This window comes from Halichoeres trimaculatus, unplaced genomic scaffold, assembly GCF_033239565.1.
Source record: "Halichoeres trimaculatus isolate MK-OKI-2021-1 unplaced genomic scaffold, fHalTri1.1 fHalTri1_scaffold_17, whole genome shotgun sequence".
Classification (NCBI taxonomy): domain Eukaryota; kingdom Metazoa; phylum Chordata; class Actinopteri; order Labriformes; family Labridae; genus Halichoeres; species Halichoeres trimaculatus.
The window spans coordinates 19,394,937-19,421,642 of NW_027437195.1; the positions used below are offsets into that span (position 1 = coordinate 19,394,937).

At 41.1% G+C, this 26,706-nt stretch overlaps 1 protein-coding gene across 2 annotated transcripts in view; it reads right to left on the reverse strand.

Annotated features, from left to right (window-relative positions):
* gabrb1 (gamma-aminobutyric acid type A receptor subunit beta1) overlaps positions 1-26,706 on the reverse strand; it is a 59,181-nt gene that overhangs the window by 5,466 nt on the left and 27,009 nt on the right. For both annotated transcript variants that reach the window (XM_074692764.1, XM_074692763.1), the window contains 5 exons: positions 25,197-25,417; positions 6,296-6,378; positions 2,297-2,440; positions 1,569-1,721; positions 1,198-1,451 (listed from right to left, as the gene is read on the reverse strand). In XM_074692764.1, the coding sequence (XP_074548865.1) occupies positions 1,198-1,451; positions 1,569-1,721; positions 2,297-2,440; positions 6,296-6,378; positions 25,197-25,402 (840 nt within the window). In that variant the 5' untranslated portion in view covers positions 25,403-25,417. The remainder of the gene's footprint in view (positions 1-1,197; positions 1,452-1,568; positions 1,722-2,296; positions 2,441-6,295; positions 6,379-25,196; positions 25,418-26,706) is intronic.

A 26,706-nucleotide genomic window follows, 5' to 3' on the forward strand; every position in this document is an offset into this window, starting at 1 on the left:
GCTCAGTGGACCAATTACACGGCTTGGGGTCGATGTCAGTTTGGCAGTTAGTCACATTTTGGAGGAGGTGCACATCAAGCTTCTTGTTCAGCTTTTGTTTTAGGGAAGGCCAACACAGACCAACAGAAGTATAAACCAGGCTTAAGTAGAACGCTGATCACGAGGTGGAAACTCAACAATGCTCCTGTAAGTGCTGTGAGACTGGCTGTCTGTCCTCTAACCATCAGTTAGGTCCTTGTCAGAGTTGCTAACATCCTCACGCTCGCCCATTTGTCCTGCTTCAACACATCTATTTCAAGGACAACCTGATGATGTACAGGAATAAGTCTAAAAAGAATAGCAGCAACACCACAGCCTGTGCTGTAAGAAAATGAGACTGAAGCAATGAGGGGCTGATGTCTTATGTTTCACAGTTCAGTGAGACGTGTCTCTATCATGGCATGGTGAGAGGGTGGGACCATTGTGGTGATGCAAATGACTTCTGTATGTTTTACAACACATACATCTAAGTTTTAGGGCCAAGAAGTTACACTGAAGCCCCTGGCTTGATGAATTAGTGCCAGTCTTCACCCTGCTGTGTGTTAATGAGAGGTTATCTAGGTCGTTTGACAGAAATCCAGCATCCTGCAGCAGCGGTGTTAGTCTCTTCTAAAGTTGTACTTCTTTGTTTTTTAGGGAGGTTTTGTTGCTAACTTTACTTTTCACAGCTTCCCTCTGCTGTCCTACTGAGCCCAGGGGTTGATTAGGCGCTCTGCCCAGATTGAAGCTCAGGCCAGCCAGTAGCGTTGCAAATCAGAGGCCTCTGGGCTCTGGCTATCACTCCTCTCATCTCCAAGGGAAATGATTTATTCTTAGGCTTAGCAGCAAAAGAGCCAGAGAGAGGACTACTACTCGCAGACAGACATTCTTTTTCTTATTTGTGTTGGTGTCCACCACATTTTAGCTTCCTCTTCTTCACTATTTTACACCTCAGAGTTCTTTTTCAGCCTTTGTTCACAGGCTGCATCCTTTGAAGGACACATTTTGAGACTGATTGCGTCACCACTGCATACTGAGGTCTGCCCTGTTTCAAAAACTTCTTCACATGTGGTAGACATATGCATCCTTTGTTTTCGTGTGCACTTTCATGTGTTGGGCTTATGGGACTTTTGTTATACTTGGAAAATGGGATGCTGCAACAATACAGCTCTTCCCCACCTGCACTTTGTTGCTCTCCAGTCTGCTCTTATTCTCGTTGTTGGACTTGGCAGCCTTCTCTGCCACTTTCTTCTGCAGGTGAGGACCTCGACCAAAGAAGATATAGTTGACGAAGGCGTACTCCAGCAAGGCCAGAAAGACAAACACAAAGCACCCCATCAAGTAGATATCAATGGCCTTGACGTAAGGGATCTTGGGTAGAGTCTCCCTCAGGTGGGTGTTGATGGTGGTCATGGTCAGCACCGTGGTTATACCTGCAAACAGGCAAATGAGAACAACAGATTATCACCGTGTTATGTTTTTGAGTCTTTGACCAAAACAAAGACATCAAACATGAACGTTAACCTGTAAAGCATCGACTCATCACTGACCTAAAGCTACCCTGGCAGCAGAGGCGTCATAGTTAATCCAGAAGGACACCCAGGACAGGATAGTGATAAGGGTGGAGGGCATGTAGGTTTGCAGGATGAAATACCCGATGTTCCTCTTCAGCTTAAAACTCAGGGACAGCCGGGGATAGGAACCTGAAAGACAAAGTCAGGATGGCTGAAGCAGGCATAAACGGGAAAAAAGTTGAAACTGTTACAAGTTACTGACAACAGCTGAAACAATTTGAGATTATTGTTTTCTTATTGTCATATTGTTTCCTGCTCTATTTTAAGATTGGACAGAATTGAGACAAAAACTGGGAGAGAAGAGTGTGAAAACTAATGTTTTTCCTGTTTCCTTTGCTAACAGTTTACTACGAGTTTTCTTTGAAATTTATTCAAAAAAGCATAAGGTAACACATTCTTCAACATGTTTCCCTCTTTTTCTTTTTACCACTTCTAGCTTTATAAATGCAACTGGCTAGTTCCCAGAATTCCCCATTAAATGTTACACTCACATGTAAGCACCACTACACATAAACTGGGACTAGGCAAAAATTACTGATGATGATGTTAATAAAAATAAAGAGCAACAGAGTTATAAGTATGATTTATATTGTTCATTGGATTTTCATTGCTCAGTAAGAGTTAAAACCATAGTTAGCACATTCATTGGAAAGTAGCAGAAATATCTTCTCAGGTATAAAGCACTATTATTATTATTATGTTACCTGTAGCAAACACAGCTTTCTTGGAGAGTGTCTGGTAGTCTATGATGGAGAATTGGGGCAGTTCAATGTTCTCCACTCCGGTGACGGACGAGCCGCTGCTCCCTCCCTGCCAGTAGAACTCGATGTCATCAGTGGTGTATCCATCTGAGGGAGGCAGGGGACAAAAAGAGTGAGACTTCATCAGAAACTCAAGAACAGACACATTTAGCTGCAAGCAGATGGACAGGGCATAGACAGGAATTGGTCTGGAGTTGACAGCTGGGGGCTGGGTTTAGACCAGCGCTCATGCTTGGTGTAGTTCCCCTGCAGAAAAGAGAATGAAGTGATGGCTTCCTAGTCAGCCTTTCACTGTATGTCATATAGGAAAGGAGGTCAGGGACATGATGCACAATGATGTGTTAAACTCAAAGATAGCTGCTACTCTGCTGTTGTATTATTACAGAATTTCACCCTCTGATGTATAAATTATGAAAGCCCGTGCCAAGATTATTGTATTTGTTTAACATTTAGGGTTCTTTTTTAGAAGGATTGACAGGATATGCTAGCATGGGTCTACAAGTGTATGGGGGCCAATCCCAGTTGCTACTTTTCCCCCTCCCCATTCATCTGCCCCTTCCCCTTGTCCCTTCACTTTAAGTGTACACACAAACCCAAAGGCTAAGGGGTAAAACAAGGACTAAAAAGGTACGATTTGGATTGAGCCTTAGAGTCAGAGACAATTCACTTGCAGTTCCAATGACTGACCACCTTAGAGATGTTTCATTTAGGAGAAAATGACTTTTTAAAAGCTGTCCACTGCAGTCAACACTATGCACCAGAGGACTGAAGTGAACCTAGTAGTTGAGTGCTAACATTACCATTAGCTTTCTAGCAGCTCCATCATCGACAAGTAGGCTTTACTTTAGCATCTTACTGCTCTTTTTTGTACTGGACAGACACTTGCTCAAGTTGAAGCTGTAAAATACTACATATGTTACTCTGATCTTGCTTAAATTAACTCTACAATTAGTGAAAAGCAAAATCTCTAGTACCTCTAGTGGCATGCAGGCAGACAGAGCAGGACAGTCTGCACAGTGAAGACACAAGCTGGGTAAATGATCAGGGCCTTCAACCAAATCAAGATATAATAAGAGAAGTGACAAAAAGTTTTATAAGTAAAAAAAAAAAAAAAAAAAAAAAAAAATCAGAGTCCTGCTTTTTATCATCTTTATGTTATCAATGCTAGAGTCCAACTCCTGAAAACCAGGGCTCGAAGTTCAGACTTGAGGCTGCAACATTAGAAGCTGATTTTTTAACCTTATCCTCTCAGTAACACCTGATATTAATGATATACTTAATGATCAAAAATAGTCATCAAAGATATGTAGATCTGTAACATCATGCGCCACACAGAGAAGATGTCACACTTTGTTCCAGCAGAGGAGCTGAAGAGACGATAAATCTCTGTTACATCATCAGTGTGAAACCGCAGAGAGTCGGCCTCTCATTCTCTGTTCGCCTGCTGCTTCCAGCTTCCCACAGGCTCCACTGGAACAACAATAATACAGCCTGCCTTAACTTTCTCTGGCAGGTCTCTGGGCTATGGCTAAAGCCTGGACCTGAGTGGAACAGGCCTCGCTGCCCTTTCAGTAATTAGACCAATTTAATTAGGACAGCTCGTCTCTGTCTTCAGATTCTGCATCTTATCTAAAGGCAGCTGCAGGATTTCAGGGAATTAGCTGCTGCTCATTACTGGAAGGCCTCATTATGATTTTGCCCTCTGTTTTTTTTTCTTATCCAATTAATATATTTGACATTACAGATGATTTTGAAATATGACAGTATACTCTCATATTGGAGAGAGTTAAAATCACCAGAACAAAGAACAGTTAGGATGCCAAAGTTTCTTATGAAGTGACAAAAGAGTCTTTTTATTACCTCTGCAAAAAAAGGGAAAAATAGATTTCTGACTCATTCAAAGACAAAATTACAACCATAATCCTTTATTTTCAAGAATTGTAAGTATATACTCCAAAAACAAAAATTAAATATAGTGTTTTCATATTATTTTTAGTCAAATAGTCTTATTAAACTAACTAGGAGCCACATCTACCTGAGAAGTGTAGAAAAATGTTGTATTTCAATATATCAAAAGGCAACAACAATATATGAATTGATTGTAAAGAGTATAAAAATCTGAAAATGCTCAGGTTTGTTAAAATAATCATGTATCAAAACAATAAACGAATCAATTATTTTTCTTCCTAGCCCCCTTTATTTGATTCTCCATGATTAAAAATGGTGACAAATACATTTCTTGAAAGGTCAAAAACTTTTTTCTTTTCCATCCCTGCAGGCAGCCTAATTAGAGGAGCTTTGTTGGGACAGGGGAAGGGGACATGGTTGTAAAGAACATGTCCGGGGGAAGAAGTAAACATCTCCTAGAAAGACAAAAGAAAGAATTCAAGCTCTTTGGTTGCCCAATCTACAGGAAAAAGAAAAAATCATTTTCTGACCAGCATCTGTGGGTGGGTTAAATTCTTATTAACCATTTTATCCTCTTTGTTGTTTTATGCACTGAGTTGCTGTTGATCGTTTCTGTCGGGATGGTGACATTTCTGAAATTTAGGGACATTTCAGTTAGCTCTCAATGGATACCTGATAAGTTAAACTGCAGTGTTAAAGATGACTTTTATTTGAGTGATGACTTTATTTTTATATCAATAAGCATGCTGCAGTTAAGTCAATCAGTTATGTGATGCTATAGGAAGAGGTCATGATTGACAGCTGTGTTGACCAGTGAGGCTCTCGTAGCATTGTGTGCTCCCGGATTTCCAGAGTAAAAGAGGAACAGTGTGAAGAAACAAACACTAACACACAAGTCATTAAACTTCCTATGACCATGAGTGTCCACTTCAAACCCACACAAGTATCAGTTCTGCTGTGGGCTGGACACACCTGAGGGACACACCTCTGATGCTCTATCACTAAGTTCACTGTGTTTTGGTTGACAGAAGGGGTGGGACGTCAGCATCGCGGCTCCACCTGTTTCATCACTTCTGTGCAGACTAAATGGCCAGCTAAGCATCCATTGTAAGGGATGTTTTGGCTTCACTTTTGCACAAAAGGATAAGATTCAGCTATGTCTCTCATCTGTGTGCACAGTTACCATGCAGCAGCTGCATGGTGCAGTGCATCCTGATACCTGTAGAAAATGCTGGAGGATGGAGGATGTATTTATGCAGATATGATTTTTTTTTTTTAGAAACATGTTGCTAATACCAGGTGGTTGCAGATCTACTCTTTCCCTCCTGTTTCTATTCTTTCAGTAAATACAGTATTTCATATCATGATGTCATCAAAGCGTCACATTACGACTCCACTGGCTCACACTACCCTCAGACTGAGCAGTGAGTCTTTCTATGCATATATTATGTGTGGGACTTTAACTATGCATGTGGGTAGAATCCATTATTTAACTGAACCACTCCAGCCAGGTCTGATTGAACAAGAGATGCCAGTTTGCATTAGCCAATGTGAAGCACAGCCTGACCTCAGTGACCAAAGAGTTTGCTGCAGGAAGCAGATTCTGACCTGAGGCTCTGCGTGGACCTCGACAAGACAGGGAGAGATTTAAAGAAAGATCTGATTCAAAAGATATAAACTGTAAGGTTTAAAGAGTTTAATGACAAAGTCCAATATGACTTCCCACATCTGAACGGTCTCAGGGCTGTCGTCATGGTTGTACATACGCACATTTTGTCTCTTTTAGGCTGAATGGGCCTGAAATGTTTCTGTGATGTGGAAAGTCACAATCAAAGCTTCACTGATAAAATAAAAATCATTGAGCCCCTTTTTTTTTTTACAATTCCAAAACTCTTAGTGCATGAAAAATGTCAGAACTCGAGAGAGAGTGAAAGTGAGCTGCATGTCAGTCCATGTCGACTCCACTTCAGTCACGCTGACTTATTTCTGCAGGTGTGACTTTCAGAATAATTTCATACAAACTTTGACACTTACAGCTCTCAATCTCCAGGGTGCAGTTCTGCTCATCCAGCGGGTATCTGCGCAGGTCCATCATGCAGGCAGCTGTTGTTGTGATCCTAAAAGAAAAAAAAAAAAAACAGCTGTTGGTTATTACTCATATTAACAGCAAAAACTGGTGTTTTCACCCCCAAACCTGTGTCACACCACTTATGGAACAGGTGATAACATCTGTTTGGGATTTGGGCAAAAGAAAAAATAAATAAGTAGAATAAAGAACTTTTGGTTGCCGGTAAAATACTCCTGGAACTACGTGGCTAAAAGGAATTGCACAACATCACCAGAGCAGCAGAGTGCAGTAAGACAACAATGAGAAAGTAAGTAACACCATCAAAGGAAACAGACAGCCTGCTATTGGTATGTGCAGCACCACAGTTAGCCTGTTAGCATGGAGCATATTCAGCCTGGGCTTGTTTTGATTGTGCTTTATTGTACTTCAGATGGATTTGATGACACCAGAAAGGAGACAAGAGCTGCAGGCTTTTTGAAACACCTTCTAACAATGAAACATGAGGTAAAGACCAGAGGTGACTCAAAAGGTGCTGATTGACGACTTTCAGCAGATTCATCCTTGGGGACGGGTACCTTTCACATTTGAAACGATATGGTACTGATGCCTGGCACCTGGCAATCAGTATCGGTACTTAATGGTACCAATTTTCTGTACTTTTTGTGTACATGGTAAAAGATATCAATTTGTATAAAAATGGAATGTTTTTTTTTCAATTTAACATGTTTATTCTTTAATATATAACCTTATGCAGGATTTTGTGAATCGGAACCTATAAAAGTACCTAACTCGGTACCTATCCCTATTCATCCTTCTTAAGCAGTTTTAAATCATCACTAAATACTAGTCTGGTTGGAATATGATGACATATGTGTAAATGAAACTAAACAAAATGCATTCCTGATAACTTGTTCTGTGTTTGAACAGCTGTTGTACACTGGATATCCACTGACACATTCAGCTGAAGGTCGCCAGTTTACAGGGTCACTCTTTAAACTGAAACACCGGGAGCTGACAGACACAGTCACACCATCAGGCTTAAAGAAGATCAATGATCCTGAGTTATTAAAGCAAGTCAATTACAGCTGTGTGTTACCTTACTGGGTGGGTACTCAACCAATCAGAAATGCTCATCTAGCAGGCCCCGCCTCCAAAGTTCCTGGACACTCTCAGAAATAACATCCTCCTAGGCGCAGCTGTTTTCAAGGGTAAATTAATCTAAAAGCACCAAATGAAGCTGCATAAAGCACATGTGCACAAAAATATTCATGTTTCAGTTTTTAGGCTTTTTAATAAAACACAACAAAACAGAGTAGAAGGTGCTAACCACTGTTTATTTTCAGAGCTTTTTAGCTTTTCTCTGACAGGGGACAGGGAGTATTAGTTACACTATTGCACAAGACAAAGCTCACATCTGGCATGACACCAAAACATATGAAGATAAATGATACACTGAATATACAGCAAATCTAACCCTGTTTAACCCACTCTATACACAGAACTAATAATGATTTAACATCCAAATTCATACTCTGCGTCTGCTTTGACATAATGACGTAATGTTGGGGCTAATTTAACTGCTGTATCCGAGTCTCACTCAGTGTTGCTCATTTTAACTCCCCTGAACACAAAGCTCTGCCTGCATGTGCAAAACTGAAGCTGGGGGGATACCTCGATCTTCAGACACTGCAGCCTTCAGCTGCTGACTCAGCTGCTGCATTTGACAAGCTGGGAGTGAGTGTGTTACATCTATCTGTCTCTAAAGCACTGTTCCCTTACATAACTGTGCTCCAAAACTTTGAATCACTATTTAAATGCACAAATGGAAACTTCAGTTCACACCGTAACACATCCGGCATCCACATTTGAAAAGAGCAAAGCATTTAATTTCCTGATGCCTGAGAAGAAATCACTTGACTTTAAAAAAAAATGAACAATATGTTCCTCCCCTCACACAGCAGACGTCCTACCTTCTCAGCCTTCAATCACTGAAATCCTTTTACATCTTGACTGGAACTGAACTATCTGTTTCTTTCCCATAATTGCCTCTGCACTGCTGGAGTCATGGCTGCAGCTCCGCTCCCTTTGAAAGGCCTCGTGTTTAATCTTAATTACAACTATGAGTAATTAAGATTAAACACTAAAACCCCAGCAAACGGGTGAAACTCATGTCCTCCCCCCTTTGAAGTCTAACATCTGAAGGAAGAGACAGTTTGGTTTGACATTTTTTGAGAAAAGTATTGATTGAGTCATTTTATTTCAGTTACACTTTTTGGTGTGAGTGCCCAGCTAGTCCTGGAACAGAGGCAGGACATCGTCACAGTCTCACACATCTGGCTTTGGCTTTGTTGTAACAAAAAGGTCGGGCATATTCAAAACAGCAAACACAATTAAAGCTCATGCCAGCTAACCATTAAAACCACTCAGGCGTGTGACGTTTATATACTGTAATGCCAAAATATTATTACAAGGTTTATGGACGAGCAGTTTCCTGTTGACATGCCATTCAAATCAATCACACTAAGTCCTGCGGAACAACTAATACAGGAAGCAAACAACCCCTGCAAACTGCATACTCTTTCATATGAGTTTAGCTTCATTCAGGAAATGTTTGCACTGCTTTTAGGCTGAATATGCAAATCCAACAAAACAGCATCATCTAGATCACAAATCACGCAGTAAGGTAAAAAGTTAAAAGCTCCACAAACTGCACTGCAGAGCAAACAGTGTCGAGCAAATAGCGTCACCTTCTGTCAGGGTTGTTGCACACATTCAAATGAGACATCATGCAATTGCTCGGGAAAAATTAGCACTTTCCTGTGCAGAAAAACCTTACTGCAACAAACGTTTAGTTAACAACCACAAACGTGGAAATTGTACCATCTGCTGAGAGTTAGAGGTGACTGCGCTGCAGAACCTTCCAGCGATAGTGACAGTAGCTCCACCTCTGAATGACCTTAAAATACTGTTTCTCTGCTAATATTACTCTAACATTGAAATTGTTCTTTAATACACCTGGATACAACCAGGGATTACATCTGAACATCTCTGTGGCTTAACACCTGCACAGTCCTGCTCCACACAGCAGAGGGTAGAGATGCTGACAGCTCAGACAGTCACATACAAAACAAGGGCAAACTGCAGGCAAGTGAAATTTTGTGTGTTCAGCGTTTTTCTCTCAGGACATAGTGAACTTGACCTTTAAACGGAGCAGATAGTGAAGGCAAACGATACACAATGCTGCTATTGGCATCAAGGTGCAACACGCATGCTCCTCTAAAGCCCCGGTTTAGCAGTCCGGTTTAGTTCAATACACTTTGGTATGAGTTGGCTTGGTTAAGCCTGGTTCTGTTTGCATTTTAACAGCCAACTGTGCCCCCTAGTGGTAGGCGGTGAAAAAAGACATAAAACACAACACTGTACTATTAGTGTTAATCAGATAAAGTACACAGTTAATGAACTCAAACTTACATAGAATTTAAACAATGTTTTAAAAAATACTGTTAAAATAATTTTGCTTGGTTGTTTTGCTGTTTGGTTGCTGAATCTTGTGTACCCCCGGAGTGCCCTCATGTACCCCCCAGGGGTATATGTACCCCCATTTGAGAACCACTGCAGTAAACAAAGAGCAATGATGGAAGACACCCGGCACTTCATTTTCTTTGTGATTGACATGTGGCTCTTTGTTACTAAGTGCAATCAAGCTTTGTTTCATAGAAGACTGTGTGCCACCAGAAGAAATACAGCCACTGTTGCACAGTAGGTGACGTTTCTTCCCACCAATCAACGGTCTGCAGTGTTGTAGCTCCACCCCCCTATGGAACTATGGAAGGGTCCCAAAAAGTGGCACTGCTTTTCTCGGTTATTTGGGGATCTGTCTTGGGATTAGTCTGTGGAAACACTGTAAAATGCATGCTGTACCAAGATGAACTGGTGGAAACGGGGTTTCATGAGTATTTATCTCTCTCTCTCTTTGTAGGACGCTGTAGCACACAAACTGATGTGTACACTTTCCGGATAACCTTCATGTATGTCTCAAACCACAGATGCTTCATTCTTTGCGAATGTTTCCAAGCAGGATGGGTGATGAGTGTCTCACTGACAGCTGAGCCAGAGGAGCAGTTTGGTTCCTGACACTCCAGGCCAATGGTTGGCCATCAGCCTGCGACAGGCTGGAGGCGCCAAAGTGTAAATTCTTGGCCCAGACGAAAGCAACCTAAAGCAACACAAAAGTCAGACTGTAGCACCTCTTCTTCCTCTTCTTCTTTTTCTTCTTCTTCTGTGGTGTTACATACATAAAATACAGATCTTTCCCTCTAGGATTACACCGGCTATTACGGTGATTGCTGTGGCCTGACACGTCTGACGTTAGAGCTCCTGTGTCTTCTAAAAAGTGCACTGTTTGAGACTTGTGATTTGTTTTTTTTTAGTACAAAACTTTACACGTCTAGTGTAAAGGATGGGACAATGCTCCAATTAACTTATTGTTAGTTCAGCCCCAGTCCAAGACCTCTTTTCCAACACAGACCTGCAGCATAAATAGAAACAAAACATTTTACACACACACACAAACAAAAAATAGAAATAAATAAACAAATGAATGCACTGAAATTTAACCCCAAGCCATCTTTTGACTGACAAAGCCATTTGTCAACTGCCACCACTTCTGGTTTGCTTGAGGTGACAAGGAGTTAAATAACAAATATTATGTGTGAAACCTGAATGAAACTGTGATAAAACTTAACATTTGTATTTCATTTTAACACAATTGTAACACAACCACAAAACAAAGATGAGGGCAAGATGAAAGTAAAAACCCTCTTTGAAAACAGCTTCAAAGTGCATTTGTAACTTAACCTCTGATTGACTAGGAGTTTTATTCATTAAATCAATAGACGACAGAGTGAAATAAAGTAGACGGCCATAACATACATATATATATATATATATATATATATATATATATATATATATATATATATATATATATATATATATATATATATATATATATATATATATAGACAATAAAACAGAGATGTTGCAGAATGAATTCTTGTTATGGTCATAAAGAGGCTGTGGTTCAGGGTCAGGTTAGCTGTGACTCTGGTGTCAGAGCTTAAGTAGAACAGTGCAGCTGTCTTCATGTTAAATTTGTGACTTTATTCTTAAAACCTTTCTTTTTCTACCATTACATGGCCCTTTACCCCCGTCCTAACTTCATAAATGTTTCATTGCCTATTTTGTCATAATAACACTTCCCCCCACTTACTGGATACTACGAGATACAATAGCAGCACATCAGTGGACCAAATCAAGTAAGTGTTCTGGGATGAGGAGTGTGACCTCAAATGCTGATAAAAATCTGGGGATGCTCCTCCTGGGTCTTTTTTTTCTTTCTGCTGAAGTGTGTGTCCAGCTTCTCTCACATCTCCCTATTTTCAGCTGTTACAGTGTCAGGTCGTAAAAAGCCCCTCAGGACATGAATATTCATCATTTTCTTACCTGGTTGAATATTCTGGGGCTGTCGATCCATGTCTTGGACATGCTGAACGCATTAGGGAGCAGTGGATGAATTATAAAGAAGGTGCAGAGAGTGTGGTAGGACAGTAAAAATAGAGTGTCAGCTCTGTGACCTGTCAGGAAGGACTGCAGGATGCTGCAGCTCAGCCACTCTCTGAGCTATCATTAGGTCTTCAATGGACCAACCGTGTTTTTATCTTGGAATCATCCAAAAATGGAGTTTGTCTCAAAGCCACAAGCACGCATACACCTAAAAAAAGACCAAAAAAAGACCCACAGACCACTTCCTACTTTGAGTCCTTTATTTTATTCTATGTGGAATAAAAATAGCAACTAGAGCTGACTGTGGAGATTAAGTGTTTCAGATACGTAGTCAATTTATCAAACAAAGCACAAGAAATCTGCTCTGACATTTTGAGAGATTTTAGAGCCATCAAAGCATTGAAGAAAGGCCGGTCATCTCTTGAGCCAAACTTCACAGGACTTGATGTTGATCTGTCCTGTCAGGGGTCTGTTGGAGGAGGACATGCTGTATGTGATTTATTTATGACCCGAACAAGATAGATTACCTTTTAGCTCATGTTTAAGCCTGCTTAGTTATACATGGCTGTACATGGTTTGTAAAGGGGGGCATGTTTACTTTAGATCCGTATCAGATCCATGTCCTTCGCCTCTCATATGTTAACTCTGTTTTCAGTCCAGCAAGTGATCAAACCATGGGGCTGTAAAACCTGGTTTCAGTGCACAACTCCCTATCTCATTTGATCTGCTTTTTGTAAATTGATGTAACATTGCTCCAGCAATCATCAGGAAAAGAAGTCTTGGGTATCTAATCCTAATGGCTCTGACCTGCCGGAGCTGAGATGCAGGCGTGTGTTAACACATCAAACTGAAACCCAAAAGATCCAGATTGTCGAAGGATCTGTTGTTATTTGGCCATTAGCCTCAGTCAGAAACTAATGCATGGAAACCTCTGCCTGAGACCTTCATGCAAAATCTCTTGAACTCTTGAACTCTCTGTATGTAGTAACTTTGCAAAGCCGATGGATTGGCCAAATTCCATGTCTGTTTTTGGGAAGTTGTACCCTACAAAACCTCAAGCTTGTATGGTTAGAGCATGACCGGAGCAATTAGCATCACGCGGTGGCTAGGAGCATTTTAGATGTTGTGACTACAAGCAGCCCATGACGCAGCCAAAGATTAGTGGGATGCAGCTATCACAGCAGGTTTGTCAGAACTGGAGAAATGTGCTCTCTTTAGGGATGAAATAAAAAAGGTTGCATCAATATGTCACAATTAACAGGTAAATAAAATAGTGTAATAGATTTCCCACCTGTTACCACGTGAGATGACTGTCCTTGAATTGATATACTTTAATCCAGCAAAGACGAGTGTCTGGCTTGTGTAATGTAGCCTCTCTGCAGCGCCCCCTAGGTTGCATGTTTGCTTGCTCTGATTGGGATGTGATGAATAAGACAGAGCGTTTGTCCAGTCACCTCCTTGTTTTTTTTCTAATGTTCTGCCCTTCCCAGTCATGTCTATAGGTTGTTACCTTGACAGATGTGCCAAATGTCCTATGTTATGAGTCAGAACAGCTGATGTGGTGTGTCTATGTAGTGCATTACAATTTGTTAACACAAGCTTGATGCTCATGCCGGGAACACACCACCTGCGTCTACAGTTCTTCATGTTCAGATCAGCATGTATGAGGACCTCCAGACAATTGTACAGTGGCGATTGCTCTAAGACTGCAAGGGAAGCCTAGCTGCCTATGCGCTAGAATTCCTTCGTCTTTTGTTCAGAAACAGCTACCTATCACAGGTAACTGTCTCAACCGCCTTCTCATTCATCCCCGCAGCATCTCAGCACAGTGGGACACTGAGCGTCTTCTGACTTCAGCGGGGAAGCGTAGAGTAGGTTGTTCCACTGTGGAAACTGGACGGTCATTGGATTAACGCTGGGCTTAGTCCCGACCTTGAATGCTCAGCGTCTCTGGGGGTCTATGAGACAGTGGGCTGGCCTGGATGCTGGGCTTCTGCGTGATGATTGGATGATCTGTCTGAGGCCGAATCCCTTTTTGATTGACAGTGAAATGAGCCAGTCAGTGATCTTGAAGTATAAACCGCCACCAGAGCATCTTCTCAGTTATTCTGGACTGATCCGGAGGCTTTATCGATCCCCAGCGAGTTCACCGTTCTTAAAAACGACAAGCGTTGAGAGAACACTGGTAAAATCCCTGGAAAAAACACCTGGTTGGTACGACAGGGTCATGGATCATTTTCTTGAAAAGGAACAAAAGGTAGATTTTTTGTTTAAATAAACAAATTTATGATGTAGGCTGGAAAAAATGAGCGCCCCCTCCTTAGCTGACCAGCAGGCGCCACCACAGTTGTAGTAACCGACCTTGATTCCCACCCCAAAGATGATCCTCTCCTCATGAATGTTGGGCTGCAAAATCTCAAACCTGACTCCAGGCCTGGTTCTGCGTATCATGGTGGTTTGTTGTTGCAGTCAAGCTAAAATGATCTGGTTTCAACACAGCTTTGTTATTTTGAAAGTCACTGGGGATTTTAGGAAGTTTCCATGCCGCAACTTCCTTTTCCGCTCAGGCATTCAGAAAAATTATTATTATTAAAATTAGCTTGCATATGTGCTGTGTCCTGCTGTAGCAGGGACGCAGCTGAACTGCAACAGAGTGGATCCAGCATGAGTTGACACATTGACTTGAATGGAAACCTATCTGAACCAGAGCCATGATGGAGCTGAGACTGACCATGGACAAATTTGATGTATTTTGGTGGTAATTCAGTCGGCCTGTTTGCTTTTACATATGCCAATTTTATGGACTCTGGTTCTCTTTATGGACCCCTCCCCACATGCATGGGCTTTGTGAGCCCTCTTCACATGGAGGCCTATATACTGAGCCATGACAAGCAGCTTTATAAACAGTGCATCAGCACAGGCCCAGCGGCACAGACTAAACTTAGCTGCTCTGTCATCTTTTATCTCTTTTTGCTATTGAGGACAACCGTCCTCCAGCAGCCGCAGAAAAACACAGAAACAGGTCCGCTGCAGCTGTGCAGTGGGATACAAACAAACACACACTGTGTGGGTCACACGTCTTCTTTGCCAAATCCAGATATTGAGCAACATCCACAATGTGTATGTGCCAGTCAGCGGTGAGGTCATTTCGGCAAACCTAAAAATAGCTTTTTGTCAGCAGGGAGCACACTGGATGAATAATTGTGGGAGCCTTCAGGGGATAATGATTCTGCAGTGTGCTCCTGTGAAGAAATAAAATAAACCTCTCTCCAGCTCCTCCATAAACTGTGAGAAAAGGAGCTGCAAAAAATGATTTCATGACAGAGAAGCTGGAGAAAGAACTCTGATGCTGGTCTTACACCACTGAGATGTTTTCCATGAAGATATTTTGCACGATATCAGCAAACTCATATTTATTCACTGCAAGACTGAGAGCAGATCAGTCATAGTGAGTGAAGACATCAGACTGACAGAGTCTGTGAAGTGTGAAGGGTTTTACAGACCAAAAAGGAGATCTGGTTTTGGAACAATGCGCTGCATGTAAAGTCAAAAAGAAATAGATCATCGTTTCTTTTTATGGTCATCTGACCTGACACTCATCAGACAGGAGACTGGTCAGCATGGTAACGTTCATCGGGGTTAGATTATGCAGAAATAATTACAGAAGATATTTACCTGTTTTAACCACTGATCCAACTGGCTCTTCAATCCAGAAATATCAGAAAACATACCTAGAGGTAGATCTGTAAAACACGAAACCCTACCCAACAGATTCAATCTGTTTTTCTAAAGTAGTCTATTTACGTTTTTATAGAATAATTAACCGAGAAAAAAAAAAAGACCATTTATATGTACATAAATAACATGAGAGACTCATGTGTCACATGTGACGTTCTTACGGCCAAAATATACCAGATGTGTCTCCGCTCCATTTCTGCTCAAGTTATGACATTAGCAGGACAGGAAGTCAGGTACTGAAACCACATTAAAACATTTGGTAACTTTCAAAATGAAACAAACGCCACTGGATCATTTTCAACTTGACTATAGAGGGATTATCAGTCTGCGTCTTCATAAAGATGCGCACGCATCTTGACCGCAGAAGCAGCATTTAGCTCCATTAATTCAGACTCGTTAGCGATTTTTAAACAGTGAATACAACCTGTTATCAGCATAAACATGTACTGTTGTTCTGTGGTCAGTTTTTAGAAATGATCCTATACAAAAGAGGCAACGTCTATCAAGTTTTGACTGTCACAGAGCAACCGGTGTTTTGGAGTTAATAGCGACCATGCTAACTGGTGACTCCCAACTGGCAGTATCAGTGATTAACAGCCCAGAGTCACCGATTAACAGGGTCACACTAGACACCAAAACACCAGCAACGTCTGCGGGTAAATAGTTAACTGTGTCGTCTTTATCTGATTTGGTGCAGTTCTCTGGACATAGTTTTCTGGTTCTTTCATCATGAACCGGGTCTCAGACTCAGAAGTCTGTGTGCTATTTTTGGTTTGCGAGGGTTTCAGATTTATTGACACATGTTTACGTCCTGATATGTCACAGTCTGGTAAGTGTCCACGGATCATCTAGTCATGAGCATCGAGTGACAGTTGTGTGTTTAAAATGCTCTCTGGGTACTGTTGATAAACAAATAATCCCTCTATGACAACAACAACAACAACAAACAGACATAATGGGCAGAGCTTGGCCAGGCCAGGAGTCGACAGGTCTGCAGTTTACAGACCAATAAGAGTGGCTAATATTTGGACATATTAAGTAAGTTTTAATTTTTTGGTTTCTATACAATGGTGCAGTGAAGACAAAATTATGTGAAACAGCTCAACCATACTTTCCTAAACAATGCCCAGTGAGACTCCTCATATCCTTATATTTACCATCTCTTCTTTAAGTGTACGGCTTCTTTCTTATCGCACCCTTTGAGGCTCTCATGCTTCATGTGTTAGCTTGGAGGACTGAGGGGATGGTGAGGACAGCCTGCAGGGCCGGTGTCCACTCAGCCATGAAGGCAGGGCCAGCCAGTGTTGTTTTTGGACAAATCTAGCTGCTGCTCTCTGTCCTTTTCAACACGCTCGCTCCTGTTTTGGGCATAAATAGAAAGCACTCCAGGTCCGTCCTTGGATACCACTCACTCTCTTTCTCCTTCCCTGTCTGTCCGTCTGTCTCTCTTTGTTGTGTGTTTGAGTGTGTGCTCCTGTGTGTGTGTGTGTGTGTGTGTGTGTGTGTGTGTGTGTGTGTGTGTGTGTGTGTGTGTGTGTGTGTGTGTGTGTGTCTGACACCTACGCTGAGTCGATCTGGTGAGAACCAGCTGTCAACTGGAACTTCCTCCAGCTTGGTGCACCTGATCTCTGTAAACAAGTGGCTCTTTCTGGAGTTAATTGGATTCACTCAAAGAGGACTGATAAATGTAGGGATGCTATACTCTTCACTCTGCTGTGAGGAGAGTAGGGGACACTGATTTGCTATGGGAGCATTTCCTCGGCATGTATGGGCTTCAAATTGCTTAAAGAGGGAACCGTGTGGGACTAGTTATCAATGTGCTGACAGGTCATGTGACCTCTGGCAGACATTTCTTCAGCCATGTGACCGATCCCAAAGTAAATGGTTATTTTGATCACTTTACTTGTTGAACCAGATCTCAGTGAGAGTCAGTTTCTGACATTGTTTTTACACCTAAACATGTTTCTTGTGGTTGGGAGAGAATATATATATATATATATATATATATATATATATATATATATATATATATATATATAGAAAAAAAACAATAAATCGGGATTTGTCCGGCAATATCAAATTGGGATTCTTTGTCAAAAAAATAATAATCTTTTTTTCAAATTCAATTTCATTATTTCAGTCTTTTTTTATAAATGGAAATGAAAAGAGTTACCACTTTTCTCCAGCAGAGGGTGAAATGTTTCTCTCTGACTCACGTGATGTGTATTTTATGTGAAAATATGGCTCCAGATAAGATACAGTCCATAGACATTATCATCATCATTTAACTTTTTCACATGATCTGGTGTTAAAAAAATCAAACAAAAAAACCCGCAAAATCTTAAATATCGAAGAATCGTGATTTAAATTGAATCAGCCCCCCAAAAATCGTAATTCAATCAAATTGCGAGAATAGCATATCGTCCCAGCCCTAATATACTGTGCATATATTTATGCCTACATCACGTACAGGGAAGAAGCTGACAAAGGAGTGAAAATTGTGCCCCTGGTGTGGATGTATTTTTAACTGTCGGAAAATGATTACAACTTGCGAAACATATTGCAAGTATTCAGCGAGGGGGAGAAAAATCTCAAGTTTTAACTAAGTGACAACCACCAGCTACAAGAAAGGAAGCTGATGCAGAGGTGCTAAAAACTGCAGTTCCTTGAGTGTCCACTGAAGGCTGGCTACAGACCTACATGAAACCACATGCACATCAAGCCAAAAGAGCGGATAAATACAGCAGCAATAAACGTTTTTACAGCCTGGTTTGAAAAGAATTACTTCAGTCTGAGAAGCTTATTTCTAAATTGACAGGCAGGGGAAGATTTATTATTATTTTTTTTTACGACTCAGCAGTTTAGAAGATACTAAGATCATGAGTTGGCCCAATCAGAGGCACAGCTCATCTCACCCTGTAGCTGTTGGATTCAAAAACAAGATGACCCAAAGCTAAAGCAATGAGCAATAAAATGAGTGTGTTAGAAGACCGTGGAGCTGATGGTGGATTTGGAGGTGTATCCTGAGTCTCTGTTCTGTCTACGTATCCCTTTGTGCTTTGTGTGATGTGATCTCTGCACACGTTCACAGTCAGTAACACAAGTTTGAACACAGACAGACCTCTGAGGTTAGTCTATGAAGATGCTGAAGGGTCAGAGTTGTATGTTAATATATGCATATGTGTTTTTGCTCACTTGATCCTAGCCTATCTTATTTTATTTGTGGCATCATAAAGGTCTTTATTATCATTTCTTATGGACGTGGTACTCGTCGAATCTGAACTCCGACTGCAGTGTGAGGACGAGTGTCTAACAGTAACTCATTCTGCAGCCCTGTCAGCCGCTATGTAAGACATGATGCACAGTCACCACGGTGTCTTCCTCTAAATGAAGTGTTGCCATGATCACCATGTTGGTTCTTTTCCTGTGCTGGTCAACTGTCAGAGGCCTGCTGCTCAACCACCTGCCACACCATCGCCAAATCCTGCACGCCATTATGGTACAGTCCATACCAAGCCAAAACACACTCACACACAGACACAATCACATACAGGCACAATCACACACACACACCGGCATGTCCACCAAACATGTACAAGGTACTGGAGGATGAAATGTTGCAGACATGTTTGAACATTTTGGTTGTCATTTCTACAGAAGATCAAGAAAATACTCTAAGTTTGATCATATATCAAAAGAAACAAGGGGTTAGAAACAGTACAAGAAATATCTTGTTCACGATTGTGTAACCAGATTCTTTGGCTCTGGATTATCAACCAGAAATGAAACTGTAAAAATCTGATGTCTGTACTGAAGGGCAGCAGATATTATTTTTATATTCCACAAGAAAAAGGAAAAATTTTAGAGTTACAAACAGCTTGGTGTTTTTATCTCACCATGCATGTTGACATATCGGAGCCTTCAGACAGCCAGTGTGAGGTGTGTGCTTCACACGCCAAAAAACCATGAGGAGAGAAGGTTGGTCTATTTTTAACCTTGTGGCTTTTCACCAAAACAAACCGATAACTGAGTCAGCAACGGTAAAGCCTCTCACAGGAATCAAAAACAGAAATTGAGATAATGGTGACAATTCCTGTTTGTGTGTATGTATGTATGTATGTATGTGTCTGTCTATGTTTGTGTTTTAATAACAAGCTTTTTTTTTTCCCGAGAACAGGATCACTGCTAATAAAAAAAAAAAAAGAAAAGAAAAAAGAAAAACAAAACCTCAACTATTAAGCATCATGAACAATGTTGGGACCCCAAATATATGACTAGACAACTTTTTTTATTTATTTTTTTTTTTATTTGGATATTTCAAGCTGACGTAAATTAATATGGGAAAAACATATTTCGTCCACACACACACACACACACACACACACACACACACACACACACACACACACAAACACGCACGCACGCACGCACGCACACACACACACACACACACACACACACACACACACACACACACACACACACACTAATATAACTGGGTATTTCTGAAAATGGATTTTTAGGTCTGGATGTTTTTGAGGAAAACATATTTTTTCAAAAGGAGAGGTTTTTAAAAACTGTTTTGTCATGTTGACACCAGAAGCAAAAGTTTTGTAAAAGTCTGACTGACTGGTGTTACGAACTCCTCAGTAGCTGTTGGCTGTTCTTTAAGTCACTAAATGATGTCATTGTTAAATTCGTATAATTGTCCATTTGCATGTAATTGTCATTGATGCTGTAGGAGTGAGGAATAATGTCACGGGAGGGACAAAAAGGGAGTAAAAAACACCATAAATATGTTTATAACTACAAATGACCTTTCTGCTTTCAATTCTTGTTTTTTTTTTTTTAATGCTAAATATCAGCCCTCCCCCTTTATCCGGGCTTGGGACCAGCAAAAGTGACCCAAAGGAGACACACATGCTCGATTCATTCACATGCAGTCACCTGCTCTGGCTGCAGGGAAGGACTGCTGCAAGTAAGGAAGGCTTGCCTGCCTGTGAGTGGCTTGGGATGCAGGAGGGACCCACGGCAGAAACCAAAGCTTGTTGAGAAGAGTAAGACGGATAACTACAAACTCCAAAAAAAGACACTATATATTTCCCCTTTTTGAAAAAAATAAATTAAACTCACTGGATGTAGCACCAAATAAAATGGCAAGAGCTTCACAAGATGGTAACTTGAAGAAATTTATTATCAATTTTTAGTTTATTGATACCATTAAAAGTAAAAGGATGATTTTAGGGAAAGAAAACAGACCTCAGTTTATAAGAAAGATTACAAGGGCTTTTATATATATTCTTCAAAAACATTTAAAAGTTTAGTAGTGATTTCACTCAACAAAAATTTAAATTGAATTTCTTTTCATTTTTTAGAGCTTAACACATAGTATGGATTACTGGTTTTATTTTAAAAAAGACTTCATAATTAAAAAACCTAGTTTTTTTAATACATTGTTTATATCCTACTTTGCTGAAATACAGATGTATATTTATGTTGACTGTCAAAGGGAAAAGGTCAAAAATCTTTAGAGAAGTGAAAAAAAAACTATTTAAAAAAATCAGCAAATTCAATTTTGATCGTTTTTTCTTCTTTCTTTGCATACATTTATGTAAACTCCTGAATTCCTGATTATTGCTTCTTCACTTTTATATTTTCTAGGACGAGTTCACGCCTCATTTATCTGCAACACCTCCCTGGTGTTTGTGAGGAAAAATGAAACACGAGTAAAACATGAGCGCTCCAAATCAAATCACACCCAGCATTTTATCAGACGGTGTAAACACAGAGGCTCTGACAGCTGCTCTACGTTACAGTCATCCTAAATGTCAGAGTTTGATGCTGATCCCTGCTTTGATTTATTCCATAGCACCTTATTAAAATGTGCAGCTTTGCCTCAGAGCTAAAAAAAAATCTCTCATCTGAAAACTGTCAAGTCATCACTCCTCTCTCACGTTGGAGCACAGAACGCCTTTGAACTCAGAGGTCTGAATTATTGACAGTGACTGGCCCACAGTTTCCTCAGTTAACTCCACGCAGCACACTTCATCGTCGCTCTGCTCTGCTGCAGAGGGCACGGCCGCGCGCGCATGTGTGTGTGTACACTGCACCAGGAGAGGCTTCATAAATGATTTACCAGCTGGTTCTCCCTCGAAGCTCCCGAGGAGACACAGACAGAGCAACACTCACCCTCTGAAGGAAGCCTTTGAGGAACACTCTCATGCTAATCAGATGCTACTTATGGAGCTCTGCAGTGGTTTTTGTATGCAAACACGGACACAAAAATCTACTAGGGATTTGTTTGTGTCGGAGAATGGGGATAGAAAAGCATCTCCCCTTACACGCACACACACACACACCCACACCCACACAAATGAGCCATGTGTAGAGGAGAGTCACTCTTTGGAAAGACCCATCAGCTTTACAGTGAAGAGCAACCATTCATGTAATTATTAATCTAGAGATCCTGTTACTTGAAATGAGCACATTCATCTTATTTTCTGTTAATCACACAACACAGAGTCTCTACTTCACCCTGAGACCAGGGGACAGGCTGTGCATCGAGCGCAGATTTCACATGAGACTCTGCAGACAAGTATGACATGCTAACCTGCACACACAAGGAATGGACACCATTATTTATTTGGCAAAGATTGAAAACAAAGTTGAACAAATTAAGGTGAAGCAGATTAATTTCCACCAGGTTAACAAAGATATGACATCAAAGGCGGCTTAGCTCTGACCAAAGATGCTGCCCTGAAATTGAAGCACAAACATGCACACAGAGTCCTGCAGCTCTCTGCAGCTTTGCTCGCTTTGTGTTGGATTGAGGAGATAAATTATTCTTGTATATACTTTACTTTACACATACTGTCTGGAACCTGTGAGAATCCCATTCCTTATAAACATAGCAGTACACTTACCAACAATTCTCAACAGATGGTAAGAGATGAATTTGCGTGTGGTTGTAAATTTGCCTTTTTTTACTAGGAGGTCAAATTGTATACAAAATGGCATGTTTTGAACTGCATAGAAAGCTCTGCAGTGTAGTCTGTAGTGCATTCAACCCTTTAAAAGTGCTTTGTGAATTTAGTCTTTGGATTGGCATTTTAATCGAATACACTTCTCAACAGTTATGCTAGGAATACACCAGATGCATCTCTGGTCTGTCTTCAGTTTGTTGCGTCTGAATTCCTTCGATTCCCACCCCAATGATGAGCCTCTCCTCATTCATGATGGGCTGTAAAACCTCAAACCTCAAGCCTGGCTCTGCTCATCATGTTGGTTTGTTGTTGTGGTCAAGCTAAATATGATTTGGTTTTGACAGTTTGTTTTATTTTGAAAGTCACTGGGTGCTTTTAGGCGGTTTCTGAACACAACTGAGTTCTGCAGCTCCATCTTGCAGATCCCAGTGGCTTGCGAATCAGCTGCAACCAAGCAGCAACCTCCGATCTAAGAATATGAGACAATGCTGAATAGTATAATGAAATTATGTAGTTGTGCTTAGATCAGACCCATTGTGAGGAGGGCATCTCTAGTCTCAAGGTTTACCTGCCACATGACTCATCAGTATGTAATTCTACACCACCATATACTCTGCACTACTTACAGCTGATGGTCTCAGAGGCTATCTTTAAGGTCACAAACTGCAGTTAGAAAAGAATTCACCCCCCGAATGGTGTGTGCTTATAGTAAAGTTAGTGATTCAGACAGGAGACGTTTTCTAAACCAGGCTGTAAATAGGTTATTTTCTGCTTTGAAAACAGCTTTTTTAGCTTGGTGTGTATGTGACTACCGGTACTTCTGGAGTCAGCCTCAAGCAGACACTGGAGAAACGCCCAATTTTAGCACTTCAGTGCTATACTTGAAATTCCTAGGTTGGGCCTAGCCCAGGTAAAAAAGTAAAACAGAAGCTTCTCACTTGGACCAAGCCCAAGTCTTTGATTAAAGGGAGAAAGAAAGGAGACAGCAAACGAGTGCTTGGTTCAGTCCTCGGACTCTCTCAACTTTATTCAGGTTAACAGGGTATACTAAGATCATGAGCTCGCCAAATCAGAGGCAGGGCTCAGTTCATGTGTCTAACAGTTGCGCTATAGCTGTACTCGAAGCCCCCGTCAATTCCAATATGGCCTTAATAGCCGATCTGCTTCAAAAATCTGTTTTAGAAACAGAGGGGGACATCAGGGAAACTACTTCACTTAATTATACATTATTCCATGGCTGCAACCTGATGGACAAAGGACTCAGATGGATCACAATGGAGCAGATCCAGTGTGAGTTGACTCTTTGACTTGAAACGAAACCTATCATGACAGAGCGTAGCACAACTGGAAACACATCTGGTGCATTTTGGTCATTACTGTTAATGCTTGACTTTCACCAGATCTGAATTTGAATAATCTCTGCTGGGTCGCAATTTGGCTCGGTGAAAACCACAAACCTACACTGTGCTAACACAGTGTATTTCATGTTGAAAGTCACCAATGTTTAAAGAGTTTTGGTGCACCACTTCCTGTCCGACTCAATCTGCTATGTGCAGATTAATTTGTCGTTGCTGTTGGCATTTTGGCAAAGCCAGAAGTCTGCATAGCGTTGTTGATATGACGGACACATGGCTATGATCAAGATGCAAAAAGTTTCATAGTTCAACCGGCAAGTTCACACTTTAGCTCATGTTTTGTTCATTCTGGTCACAGAAGGTCCCTTTAATGCATCTTTTTTTTCCAGATCTGAATCTCAAAGTGCTTCAGTAAGTGCTTTCTTTGTCTTTTTAAAGTGATGGCAACAAGCACACAGCTTTCAGATGCCTCGTGACTATCGTGTGGTTGTGCTGCATCACAACAAGGCACTAATGAAAACTACTGAAAGTACATTTTCAAGATGAAATAATGGCAGCAATAAATATATAGCTTTTTTTAAATTAATGATGATCCAGGCACAGACCCTAAGTGTTTCTCCAAATTTAACATAGTTGAGATGGTGTAATGAAGGCTGACAAACTGTGTGTGCATGTTTCTATTTGTTGGGTTTGGATTCTTCATCTGGGTTGATTCAGGCTAAGTTGGTAAAAGATTTCAGCCCTTCAGCATTTCTTTAAGTTTTATTTCTTCTGTTGTTGGGTCTTTACCTTCCAAAGAGTGCCACACACTCTGAGATGTTCAGGTGAACTGATCAAACAAATGTCTGGAAAATACTTAATGCCTCTGGCCTGTCTGTCCCAGTTTAGAGGATAATAAAATCATGTCCACATGACAACATATGGAAGAATTCAGCACCAATGAGCTGAGGAAATATTGCAAATAGGAATGTATATGGCACAAAAGGACAGAGTGGGGCATAAACCTAATAACACATGATTACAAGGAAAGTACTTTCATGTCTTGGATCCCTTTTTAAACCAAACTTTACTGGATCTGGTCCCTTCGAGGAACTGGATCCTCTGCTTTGTGTCCATAAAATCAACCTCTCACTATTTATCACTAACAGCTCAACTCTTAAAAGTTCTGACTCTTTCAGGGGGTTTGAGGTTTATGAAGTTGAAAAAAGTGAGGACACATGTCTCACCTGAGACCGTAGAGCACAGTGCCATCAGGGTGCAGTCTGATCATTCGGTTCTTCACGGTCACTCCATGGACGAAGGACTTCTTGTCGTTGATGAAGTAGGTGTCAGGGACCCACAGCTGGTCTGCCACCCGGTTGTCCAGGGTGAGGTTGAGAGGGATGCCGGTGTAGGAGAGGCGCTTGTCTCTCCAGGATTGCTGGAAGTACATGGTGATGGTGTAGTCCTGCAGGGTGAGAGGAAATGGATTACGTTGATGTGTTGAGTAACTCCTGATACCACCACATTTCACCTCTGCTGGTTGACACTATGGCAAATAAAATCACATGCAGGCTTTTATTGGACTAAATTAGATTTAAACAGTGTCATGATTTTGCAAATTACACCTTAATGCACCTTTTGATGGAGAAAACTATGCAGAACATGTAATCTTCAATCTTCCTCAGCACTCCTCTGCTGGAAAGTCAGTTTGACTTATCATGAGTGTGACACTTACAGAGTGATACATCTACTAATGACAAGTATCTCATATACCCCAATTTAAAAATGGACTGTTCCTTTACTTTAAACCACTCATGGCTTGGAAACCAGTAATAAAGCGCTATAGCAGAGTGTCAGCTCCTTTCGGAGTGTGTCCTCAGAGTGGGGGCTGCGGTGTGAATATGGTAAATTAAGCAGCGAGGCTTCGTGTGATTTGTTGCTGCTGTGTGTCAGAGCTTCACTAGAAGTGTACTTGAGATGTTCTCTGTGATTCACGGTCTGGCCTGTCACAGGGCAGAGAGCCACAGCTTTCTGTGCAGTGTGTCTCTTCTTCTGAAAAACAAGTCTTTCCAGCCTCAGCAGACTGCTGAGGTGGATTATGTTGTGTAACGTCACTTCTTATTAAGCAGCGGCAACAGTGACCGGCCTGCTCCCTTCGATTCTCTCCACAACTCCTCACAGGGCTGAGCAGCCTCCTTCACCTGTCCTTCAGTGGTTTCTGTCACCACACCAGGCTGAGCACGCTGCAGGCCTGCAGCCGGCACATCCACCCAACACATCCACCCGCTCATAAACTCCACCGCGACCACACTCTCTGTCACATCTTCTCACAATCAGAAAGTCATAAGAGCCCTGTGATGAGTGTTACCACCACGGTGAAGCCTCATGTTAACAGATGTCTCCTGCATCACTTGCCTCATCACAGCAAACCCAACAGTTACTAACTAAACGTATTTTAAAAAATCTGGAGGGTCAAACAACTCACTTAATTTAAAGATATCTAAAAGGAGGAGCATGGGAATTATGCTCCATTACACATTTTGCTTTCCTATATTTCAGTCATGGATATAAAGTAACAATGATGGATGTTCACACTAAATGTGTGCAGATTTTCAAATCACTTCAGAAATCCCTGAATCTGTCTGTAAATGGATCAAATTGCTCTGTTCTAAAAGTAGAACCAGATCCTCATAAGGAATGGGCCTAAAACATCAAGGTCTGCCAAAGCGCCCCCCCGATGTAAATTATCTTAAG